Source organism: Muscardinus avellanarius (assembly GCF_963383645.1).
Source record: "Muscardinus avellanarius genome assembly, chromosome: X".
In the NCBI taxonomy this organism is placed as follows: Eukaryota; Metazoa; Chordata; class Mammalia; order Rodentia; family Gliridae; genus Muscardinus; species Muscardinus avellanarius.
In genome coordinates, this window is record NC_137792.1 from 81,670,851 (window position 1) to 81,683,305 (window position 12,455).

The 12,455-nt window shown below is 34.6% G+C and overlaps 1 protein-coding gene across 3 annotated transcripts in view; it reads right to left on the reverse strand.

The window, feature by feature from the left end:
- STAG2 (STAG2 cohesin complex component) overlaps nt 1-12,455 on the reverse strand; it is a gene marked incomplete at both ends in the record, with an annotated part of 100,409 nt that overhangs the window by 58,070 nt on the left and 29,884 nt on the right. For all 3 annotated transcript variants that reach the window (XM_080718594.1, XM_080718595.1, XM_080718593.1), the window contains 5 exons: nt 3,380-3,459; nt 3,542-3,640; nt 4,670-4,793; nt 6,646-6,719; nt 11,578-11,729. In XM_080718594.1, the coding sequence (XP_080574720.1) occupies nt 3,380-3,459; nt 3,542-3,640; nt 4,670-4,793; nt 6,646-6,719; nt 11,578-11,729 (529 nt within the window). The remainder of the gene's footprint in view (nt 1-3,379; nt 3,460-3,541; nt 3,641-4,669; nt 4,794-6,645; nt 6,720-11,577; nt 11,730-12,455) is intronic.

Genomic DNA, 12,455 nt, shown 5'->3' on the forward strand with positions numbered 1-12,455 from the left:
CCCCAACAAAAGAACTATCTTATTAAGATAAAATATGAATATTATATAAAATATGAAATAAAAAACTAGGTTTTGTACCATTATACGTGAATTAAAAATCAGAAGATCACCAGCAGAGAAATTCTAAGAACATAGTTGAAGAGCACAGATGCTTTTTTGGTTTTCTGCTATATTAATGGGTTCTAGAAATCTGATTTTTAAGCAAATAATACTTTTTCATAAGTGGAAAAAGAAATTCAAAGTCAGTTGTTGAAATTCAAGTTTCAAAGCATTTTGATTTAAATTCCTCTACCTATAAATACTGACCTATTGTGCAAAAAACCACATGTGTCTTTATAATTAAAAGATACTGAGTAAAACAAAATATATATATATATATATATATATATATATATATATATATATATATGTATTTTTTTTTGGTGGTACTGGGGTTCCTGGAAGCCCTTCTACCTCGGGGCTACACTCCCAAACCTATTTTTACATTTTCATTTTGGAAACAGGGTCTCCTAAGCCAGCGCGCAGCTGGCTTCGAACCTGCGCGATCCTCCTGTCTCCGCCTCCCAAGCGCGGGGATTACAAGCGTGCGCCACCACGCCCGGCTATTTATTGTATTTTAAATCTGCAGTTTTCATTCACTATAACTTTTTAGAAAGGAATATGTGTAACAAGTTTTAGTTACTAGGTATATACAAGGCTAAAAAAACCCAACAATATGGCTATCTTATATTTAATAAGACTATCAGACACAAGGAAAGATGTTCATATTATGTTATATAAATGGAGACGAAAAAGCTACAGAAGTATGTGAAGAGTACTATTACTTTCTTATTTAGATCAGGAAACTTTTAATATTTATATAACATATGTATATGTTAACAGCCTTCATATTAAACAAAAAGTTAAGAAAAAATTGTAATAGTAATTGCTGCTCAAAAAAAATCCCTGTAAGTGAAATCTCAGAAAATGCCAATACATCAAGAATTGCTTTATTTATAATTAGCATAATAGGCCCGTTTCATATAGATAACAGTAAAGATATTCCATAGGGATAACCACAACCACCATTCACAAGTTGGCTGCATTAAATAATATAATTTACACGAAGTGTTTATACTATTACGAGACGTACTAATTTAATTCTTCTATTAATAAACACTTTAAATGTTTTAGAAATTCAGCTATCACAAACAATGCTGTGTTAGGGAATGCAGGCATTCTAAATTTTGATAGTTACTACCAAGTTTTCCTTCAAGGAGTTTAGGGCTATTTATATTCCCTTTAACAATATTTTACTGTAGTGACAATGTATAAGAGCCTGTTTCTTCAGATACTCAACAACCCAGGATAGTACTAACACATTGTAAAAGGCTTTTATAATCTCTAAGCAAATAGGTAAAGATGGTCTCAATTTAATTAATGTACATGATTCTGAATGACTGAACATATTTTCATTTATTAAATTTGCATTTCCTTTCATTGTAATTATCTGATCCATAACTTTTGACACTTTTCCTGACTTTGTTCTTTTAAATGATTTGCAGAAATTGACACCTTTGATGTAAATATTTTCCCCAATCTGATATTTGTTTTCCTCGTGTTCAGAGTATCTTATGCCATATCCACAATATCAAAGTTAAATAGGAATAAAACTAACCAAGACAATGGGAACTCATGAATTTCTAGCTCAAGAGTCTCACAGGCTCAATAGTGCCTTCTTCCTATGCTTTGAAACAGGGTCTCACTAGGTTAATGAGAGTCTCACTATTTGCTCAGTCTCACTATTTCCTTGAACCTGCAATTCTCCTTTCTCAGCCTCCAAGTACTGATAACAGTAATGTTTCGAAATATCCAAAAGGTGGAAACAGCTCAAAGGTCATTCATTGGTCCACCACCAATGAAAGGATAAACAAAATGGGGTATAGACATACAATGAAATGTTAGCCATGAAAGCAAAAAATTCTCATAAATGCTATGGTATAGATAAACCTTTAAGATATGACACTGAATGAAATAAGCCAGACAAAAAATAATACCTATCCCTATGATTCCACTCATATAAAATATCCAGGAAAATTAAATTCACATAAATAAATTAATCAGTGGCTACCAGAGCCTAGAGAAAGAGGAATAAGGAATTAGTATTTAAATCTTTAAATAAAAGTTTCAATATAGAATGATGGAAAGTTCTGAAGTTATATTTAATTCCTTAAGAGTCTGATGTGATGGTACACGCTTGTAATCCCCGCACTTGGGAGGCTGAGACAGAAGGATCGCACAGGTTCGAAGCCAGCCTCAGCTACTTAGTGAGGCTCTAAGCAACATAATGAGATCCTATTTCCAAATAAAATATAAAAATGGGTCTGGGAGTATAGCCCGGAGGTAGAACGCCTCTGGGTTCCAACCCCAGTACCACCAGGAAAAAAAAAAAAGAGAGAGAGAGTTTCAATATGAAATGATGAAAAAGTTCTAGAGATGGATAAAGGTGACAGTTGTCTAACAAAGTGAAAATACTGAACCTTACATTTAAAAATGGTCAAAATGTTAAATTGTATTTCATATACTTTAATACATTTTATTAGAAAAATATGTATAGCATGTCTATCACATATTAAAATAGAATATGTTCTAGATTCTGACTTTTACCAGTAATATAGAAGAATAAGAGGATTCAGTAACTACTCATACTCTGGAAATGTAATGAAATATAATAAGCACAGTTTTAATATACTCATATGTTTAACTCTTTTCAATTAGCATCAAAGTTAAATAGGAATAAAACTAGCCAAGACAGTGGGAATTCATAAATTTCTAGCTCAAAGTTTCACAGGCTTAATAGTTCCTTCTTACTATATTTTCTCAACTTTACATGAAGAAATTAAATTTCTATCTGGGTACAGTGGCACACACCTGTGTTCCTAGCTACTCGGGCAGCCAAGGCAGGAGAATCACTTGAGCCTAGAAGTTCTAGACCAGCCTGGGCAATACAGTGAAACCCCGCTTAAAAAACATAATAGTAAGCCAGGCGTGGTGGCGCACGCTTGTAATCCCCGTGCTTGGGAGGCGGTTGACAGGAGGATCGCGCAGGTTCGAAGCCAGCCGCACTGGCTTAAGAGACCCTGTTTCAAAATATAAAATAGATCTGGGAGTGTAGCCAGGAGGTAGAAGGGCTTCCAGGAATCCCTGTACCACCAAAAAAATAAATAAATAAATAAATAAATAAATAAATAAATAAATAAATAAATAAATAAAATAATAATAATAATGTAAGGCACATTTCTAGTTGTAAAACCTAATTATTTAAGCTATTAAAGTGTGAACCAAGTACTCTAATGTATTATTTAAATAACTGCACATTAGAAATAGACAAAATACTTACTGTAAAACAAGAGTGAGCAATTTTATTGCTTGTACTGCAACATCATATTCTTTGTCAAGGGTCATAGAAACAATTCTATCCTAAGAAGAAAAAGATTAAAGTATTTTTAAAAGAAAAATAATAAAGATATTTTCAAATTAAAAGAAATGTTTAAATACTAACCTTGAACCGACTAGTAAATAGCTCCAGTTTGGAATTAAGCTCTTTGTTATAGTAAAGCCCTTGTAGAGCAGTAAGACATTTGAGTCTCACTTCACCTTGCTAAAATAAACAAAAAGAGAAAATATATTCAAACTGTATATTTCCAACCTGAATATTCAAGATCTATATATTTTCCACTTTAAATTCTAAACAACAGCACGTCTTCAGAAACTCATCTTTGGTAATGAAAAATAGAAATCAGTATATATGTTTAAGACTAAATACTTATAGGATTACTGTTTTTGTAAGTCAAATGACAGTTCTAGTTCTTTAAAAAGTTTGTTTAGGGCAAAACTATTTTGAAAGATGATAGTATATACAAGAATATGCAATATTTGGAAGGAACTTCTTCAAGGTTAATAAGGAGGCAATATAAGCATAGTAATTAGAAAAATAAGTTAAAGGTCAGAGTCTAAATTATAAGGTATAACCATCTGATTAGGACACATATTTATCAACAAAGGAAAATTTAAAAATGAGGTGTAGCTGGGAGTACAATTCAGTGGGAGAGTACTTAGCTACTATGTGTGAAATGCTGGTTTTGATTCCCAGCACAGAAGAAAAGGTAAATTTTTAAAATATGCAACACTCGCACTGGGCATGGTGGTGCACCCTTGTAATCCCAGCACTTGGGGGACTGAGATAGGAGGATCATGATTCTAAGACCGTCTCAGCAAATACTTAGCGAGGCCGTTTGCAACTCAGTGAGACCCTGTTTCAAAATAAAGAATAAAAAATAGGGCTATGGGTGGAGCTTGAAAGTAGAATGCCCCTGGATCCCATCCCCAGGATGACCTAGAAAAAAAAAAGTAACACTAGGATAGCAAAAGAGTAAGGTTCTTCTTAGCGCTCTCAAAATAGCTCAAGACTATAGGACCCCAGTATTATAACACAAAGTTGAAGATTAAATCTGTGGCAAGGGGACTTTAGATATTAGAAACCAAATTTTCACAAAGCTGGTAGAAAAGAATAAAGAAGAAAGGCTTATGGCGATATAGCCCAAGGTATACACACTCACAGACAATCCATTTACAAATGAGAACTGCAGACAGCCATGTCTATTTATAAAGTCTGTAGTGTGCATCTTACCTTATCATGCATAGTCCAACCAACATATTTTAAATAACTGTCATTAAGAAAAGCATCACTATACATCTTCATCCAAATGCCAATCTCTTCAATGCATATAGCTCGGATTTCAGCTATTGCATCTCTAAATGGAAGGAAAAGTATACGTCATCAGTACCACTATACCATAGAAATTAATATTTATTTAAGACATAAATATTAGTTTATTAGGATTATAAAGGAGAACTGAAGCAAGACCCCAAATGTCAAGAGCATATAGTCTAGTTGGCAAACCAGAATTATCAACATGTAAATATTTAAATTAAATACAACTACAAACAAAATCTCACCTTCAACTTTTATTTTTTATTTTTTTATTTTTTATTTATTTTTTATTTATTTATTTATTTTTTTTTTTTGGTGGTACTGGGGTTCCTGGAAGCCCTTCTATCTCCGGACTACACTCCCAGACCTATTTTTACATTTTTATTTGGAAACAGGGTCTCCTAAGCCAGCGCGCGCGGCTGGCTTCGAGCCTGCGTGATCCTCCTGTCTCTGCCTCCCAAGTGCGGGGATTACAAGCGTGCGCCACCAAGCCCGGCATCACCTTCAACTTTTATATCAGACCATATACAAGCCTTTGCTCATACCTATTTGACTTAGTGTGTTCAAAAGAAAACAGGCATGCTAGTCTTAGGCCATAATTTTCAAGGTGAAAATTACTTAAACATAACATTTAAGAAAGCTCAATTGGTTTCTAAATCATTTAATTTTTTGTTTGTTTGTTTGGTATTGGGGGTTGAGCCCAGGGGTATTACCTCTGAGCAATATCCCCATCCCTGTTATTTTTTTTTTCAAACAGGGTCTTGCTAGGTTGATGAGAATCTCACTACTTGTTGAGGCTGTCCTCAAACCCATAATACATCTGTTTCAGCCTCCCAAGTAATGGGCTTACAAACGTGTACCAATATGCCTGGATTTTTTTTTTCCTTGAGATGGGAGTCTCACAATGTTTGCCCAGGCTCATCTTGACCACTTGGACTTAAGTGATCATTCTGTCTCAGGATCCTGTATAACTGGAACTACAGGCATGTGTTACCATGACTAGCTCAGACTAACTAATATTAAATTCATGCTGTAGGTACTGGTAAGTCAATAAAGGCTTCTAGAAGAGTAACATAATAAAAGGATGCTTTAGAAGAAGTACAATAATCTCTATGATAAGGTAATGACTACGGTATTGGTGACAATACAAACAAAATCTTAAGACTAAATATGAGGATATTACAAGGCAAGCATCAAACCTAATCCAAAACTGACACTTTGAAGAAATGAGAAAGTTGAATAAAAGCCGGGCGTGGTGGCGCACACTTGTAATCCCCGCGCTTGGGAGGCAGAGACAGGAGGATCACGCAGGTTCGAAGACAGCCGCGAGCGCTGGCTTAGGAGACCCTGTTTCCAAATTTTAAAAAAATGTAAAAATAGGTCTGGGAGTGTAGCCCGGAGGTAGAAGGGCTTCCAGGAACCAAGAAAAAAAAAAGAAAGTTGAATAAAAATGCTGCCAACATTTAAGAAGAGATTATAAGCAGAAATTAGAGTATGTTTACCTATTTCTTTATTCTAGTCATTGAAAACAGCAAAAGAAAAAAAATCTCAATTTATCCAAATTCTCCCAATGATATTCAAATGGAAGAGGGTTAGGAGTCCACACATACAGTCTTTCCCAACACAGTATACCCAAATGTAATTAAGTAGTTTTGTACTCTGATTCCTAATAACAGCAGTATCTTCCACTGCCTGATCAGATACAAATCAAGCACAGCATTACCCCATTATTCAGAGTAAATGCTAAGTCCACTGCAGTTAAATGACTTACCAAAAATGACTCGGTGGCAGAGCTCAGATTTTTTTCCACTAATACTTCCTAAACCACTAAGTATATCAACTTGAAGAATAAAAATTACAGTGCTAATTACAAAAATAATATTCTGACTTACCGGTATCTATGTACAAACACTCCTTTAAATATTGCATTCATCATATTTTCTATTTCATCTTGATTTTCCTGAAGCTAAAAAGAATACAACGTTTCATTTTAATTGTAAAAGAAGACAACCAGAACAACAACTAAAAGTCGCTACAAATATAAAGAAATGTAGGTTCCTTCAGCATTTGTCATGACATCTTATTTTTATTCTAACTAGACAAAGTAACTACAGAGAAAAATTAAAAGTTGTATATAGTTAAAGTCTATTCAATTCTACAATATTTGACTTGGTTTCTAATGTTTGACTAGTAGATTAATTTTTAATGCTCCCAAATTTCCACTGTACAAAGAAACTGTTAGAGGAAATCTGTTATACAGTGTATTATTATTGTAAACAATTATGACATATATGTCCATATAAAAGACACAAGATAATCTTTCATTATCTTGACCTTTATAGTCTGAAAAAGAAGAGCATGTTAACTACTACATGTCAAAGAACAAAAAAAGGTACTAATTTTTTTTTGTACTGAGGGTTGAATTAAGAGATACTCTGCCTTTGAACTATAAGCTTTTTTAATTTTTTACAAGGTCTCACTAAGTTGCTGAGTGTCTTGGTTTAAGTTGCCAAGGCTGGTCTCAAAAACCTATGGTCCTCCTGTCTTAACTTCCCAAGTACTGGGATTACAGGCATCCACCAGTGTGTCTGGCACTACTAAATTGTTTGGAGGAAAGACTAACCTGAAGTAATCAAGCATACACCTCAATTTTTTGTTAATTTTATATCAAAGTAAAAGAGTTAAGAGATTTTTTTCTTTTATATCTAAGGTTAGGTTAAATTTGGATTATACAAAATATATTTTTCTCGCATCAATATCATCTTGTATTTTAAAATAATAACTTGGGTATGTACTTTTTGTATTCATTATTATTATCAAAGGTGCATATCCCATACACCAACAGCTACTACAGCTTCCTCCTCCTCTTCAAAAAATTTAAAGCTCAAGTAATTTATGAACTGCCATAATAAGTATTTGAATTAGACTGAGTCACTAATACTTTTAAAACAGTAGACTATGCGTATGAGAAAAATAATCATCTCTGTTCTGAATAGCAAAATATTATCAACAAAGAAGAAAAAATTGAAATTACAAATGTAGCATCAAGATTGTATTTATGGAGACTTCCGAGAAGATGGCAACTGAGAAAAGCGGGGCTTAAGAGCCCCGCTAACAACCAATATCCATTACCACAAAATCAGCGCCTTTCATAGCCAGAAAACACCATCACCAGATAAACAAAAAAATCACCAGGCTCCAGAGAGAAGGCGGACTGAGAACAGAGCTCAGAGCCACAGAGGAGATACACTGGCCTCACGCCCGAGGATGCGGCAGCAGCGCCATACTGCCGGCGGCAGCGGCGACTTCACCAGACGGCTACAGCAAGCCGAGGTGAGCCGCTGCGGAACAGCCAGGCGGGATTTCTTGGCGAAGGAACATCTGAAGCTCCCAGTGGCTGAGCTCAGCATACGCTGCAGGGATTCAGAGTGGAAATCAAAACCAAGAAGAAATACGCCAGCCTCACGGCCGAGGGCGTAGCAGCAGCACCATATTGCCACCGGCGGCAGCAGCAGCGAATTCACAGAGTCCAGTACGGCTACAACTGTGTACTCAAGAACAGTGAGTCAAATTGGGGGCCACAGAGGAGAAATCCCAGTACTGTACTCCCTGGGACTTGACCCAGTGGGGGAGTGGCGGTGGCAGAGATATCACACCATAGGAGAACGTGAAACCTGGCACCCCCCACAGTCTAAAGCAGCCTCTATCGACTCTCTGGGTCGGAGACTCTGTGATACAACCCAATAAAGGAGTAGTGGGGTCTGAGATACTACTGACTCGAGATCCAGAACACCTTAAGTGAAGTCATAGTGACCCAAGGGAAGAACCCAGAGAAGGCACAAACTTCCGAAATCATGGGAAAGAGGAATAACACTGGAGCAATGAATGCCCACAACCCCACAACATCAGAACCCGATAAAACTGAAAATCAGAGATTTCTAGAAGATCAAATCAGGAAAATAAATGTAGAAATAATAGAGGTGCTTCGAAAAGAACTCAGAGAGAGCCAAAAAGAGATAAAGGATGCAATTAATGAAGTAAAGGCCTCAATTCAAACACAAACAACCGATTAGACCACATGGAGAACAGAATCTCGCTTTAGAAAATGACCATTCCAAAAATGAATGCATAGTTTCTAATCTAGAAAAAAATATCTGACAGCAGGAATCTGATATTGAAGAAATATGGGCCCATTTTAAGAGAGCTAACCTAAGAATAATTGGAATAGAGGAGGGAAAAGAAAGTGAAACCAAAGGGATCAACAATCTCTTCAAGGAAGTAATAGCAGAAAATTTTCCAAACATAGAGCAAGAGGTTGATACACAGGTCCAGGAAACTTATAGAACTCCCTTTAGACAGGATCGGAGAAGAGGATCCCCACGCCACATAATTGTCAAAATGACCAATGTGGAAGCCAAGCAGAGAATCTTAAAGGCAACAAAAACAAAGGGCCAAGTGACATTCAGAGGCAAACCAATTAGAATCACTCCAGACTTCCCAAACCAAGTCATGAGAGCCAGAAGGGCTTGGAGTAACATATTCCAAACTCTGAAAGAAAACAACTTCCAGCCAAAAATTTCCTACCCAGCAAAACTTTCTATCAAATTAGATGGAGAAATAAGAAGTTTCCATGACAAACAGAAACTGAAGGAATTTATGTCTTCAAAACCAGCACTAGAGAAAATACTCAGAGATTAACTACAAAGAAGAAATAGGTAACACACACCAGAACCAGAGAAACAAGATTTTCCATCCAACAGACAACTAAGACTGGTTATCTGTGGAGATTCATTATTTATGTTAGTCTTTTACCTATCTCTAAATTGTATTGTTTGCCTTTATTGTTGTTAATTTTTAGGATTTCTAGTTGGAATATTAATATACCTTCAGATATAGCATTTGGAAATATTTTATCCAATTCTATTAGTAACTTTTAACTCTGTTTACATTGTTTTTGGATATACAATATATTTTTTTTGTTTTTTAGGGAGTTTGTATACTCTTCTGTTGCCTGTGCCATTGAAATCATATCCAAGAAATCACTGCCAATTTCAATGTTGTGAGTTTTTATGACCTAGATTTTCTCCTAAAAGTTTATAGTCTTAAGATTTATATTTAGGTCTTTTATCTATTTTGAGTTAATATTTGTATATGGGATTAGGTAAGGGTCCAATTTTATTCCTTTCCATGTAATTATTATTTTTCAACAATATTTAGTTAAAAGATTATTTTTTCTACCACCAAATGTTCGTGGAAACCTTGTCAAAAATAACTTGACAATATAGGGAAGAGTTTAGCTCTAGGCTTGTATTTAACTCCAATGGTTTATATATCTGCCTTCAGAACAGTACTACACTGTTTCAATTATTGTAGCTTTATATGGTTTGAAATCAGAAAATATATATCTTCTAGCTTTGTTCTTTTTCAAGATCGTTGTTGGTATCTAGAGTCCATATTCCATATTAGGATAGATTTTTTTTCCTGAAAAATAAATATATAAATATATGATAGTTTCACCAAAAAATAAAAAATAGAAAAAAAAATATTCTCTGGTAAGAAAGAAAGTAAAAAAAATATTGAAATGTTATCTTTAAGTCATCAAAAGCTTGGTATCAGACAAATGAAACTGTTATGTGAGATTATCATTTTTAAGTTTGGATAAATTGCTATAATACTAGATGTCAACTACTAAGCCAAGCATGGGAGGGAGGGATGGGGAGGGAATGGGGTGGGGATCGGGTGGGGGCTGACTGGGCGATGTGTGCATGTATGTCTACAAAAGTTTGTATCCCACTATGATGTATGAATACAGTGCACCAATAAAAAATTTAAAAAAATTAAAAAAAGAATGTATTTATTATTTTTTACCACAAGGGTAATACAATGTTTTATCCAGTCAAAGCTGAATTTTTTGGGCAATGTTAACCAAATGTCTCTTACTATATTAAAATTCTGATTTAAATGCAAATAAATAACTTAGAAGTTAATTTTCAAAATTATTTAAAGTAATTGTGAAATCTCATTTTATCCTGACAACAAGCTGAAGAAAATACTTAGAAGACAGTCACCGTAAATACAAATACTACACTAAGCACATAACAAAATCCAAAATACACAAAAGAATATAAAATACTCCAAAAACTACTTTATCTTATTTTTGTGGTATTGGGAGGTAGAACTCAGGGGCTTTCTACCTCCAAGCTACAACACCAGCCCTATTTTTTATAAGTTATTTGGAAACAGGGTCTCACTGAGTTGCTGAGAGCCTCATTAAATAGCTGAGGCTGGCTTCGAACCTATGCGAACCTCCTGTCTCAGCCTTCTAAGCGCTAGGATTACAATTGTGAGCCACCACACTCAGCTCCTAATTTATCTTTAAATTGTAAAAAAAAAAAAAAAAAAAAAAAAAAAAAACAGAAAAACAGTATTTTCTTAAACTCTGAACAGAAAATTTATGTGAGTACTTAAGTTCACCAAAATCTGATAACTTTCCAGACTGAACCAAATCACCTTACAGTACAGTAATCTTAACTAGCCACACAGATATACAACAACGTACTGTTGGTATGGATATTCAACAAAACCTAAGTTAAACACAGAATTTTAAATGTTATTTAAAATTAAACCCTTCATCGGACGAGGGATGCAGCTCAATGGTAAAGTACATGCTTAGCATGCACAAGGTAATGGATTCAATTCCTAGCACCAGGACAAATAAATACATAAATTGATCTTTCAAACAATTATCTGAGAAACTAGCAAGTTATATTAATGGAGACCGAGTTGTACTAACTAAATACTAAATATGCGATATAAAAATTTACCTCTTTTCGCTTTTGTAGCAGGAGTTCCAGCCTCTCATTGGCTCGTTTTCCAATCATTTTATTCCGTTCTGCCTCATATTGTCTTTGTGTATTATCCATATTAATGCTAAGATTTAGTGCCACATTCACCAAAGCTGTCATCAACTTCATAGCTATTTTTAAAGGGGTAAAATATTGAATTTAGTCAAACAGATACAAAAATTTACAATCTAAGATGAAATTAGGAAAATTAAGCAGATATTGGCTTCAAGGCTTCTAACAAAAAAGTAAAATATATCTCCAACAAATGAAAACAACAATAAAAAACAGATAAACTGTATAGAATACTTACTATATGACAATAAGTAACCTACACAAAATATTTTCAGGAATCATCTCCCAATCCGAACATCCCTCAAAGGTAATGGTGGACAAATTACAGCATAGGGAGATTAGGAAATTTGCCTCAGGTTATATGACTCACATTAAAAGTTAAATTAGGATTCAAAACAATGGAATTTGACTCTCAGTTATGCTAATATCCCACTTTCCTATATTACATACCCTACAATGACCTTTTTCGGAGATCATGATTCATCTTCTAAGTAAATTTCACTTTATACAGAAGTGATTTAGCTATCTCAGTAACCAAAGAAAACCTGACTGCTTTAAATCAAACTGCATAAAATTGGAGTTTTATCGATATTTGCTTTTAATTACTTTTACTCCATTATATAGCATCACAAAGACAATAATAAAATTGTAAAGAAGTAGCCGGGTGGGGTGGCACACACTTGTAATCTCAGCATTTGGGAGGCTCAGACAGGAGGATTGCAGTTCACAAAAAGCGTCAGCTACTTAGCAGAGACCTTTCATAACTCAGTGAGATCCTGTTTCAA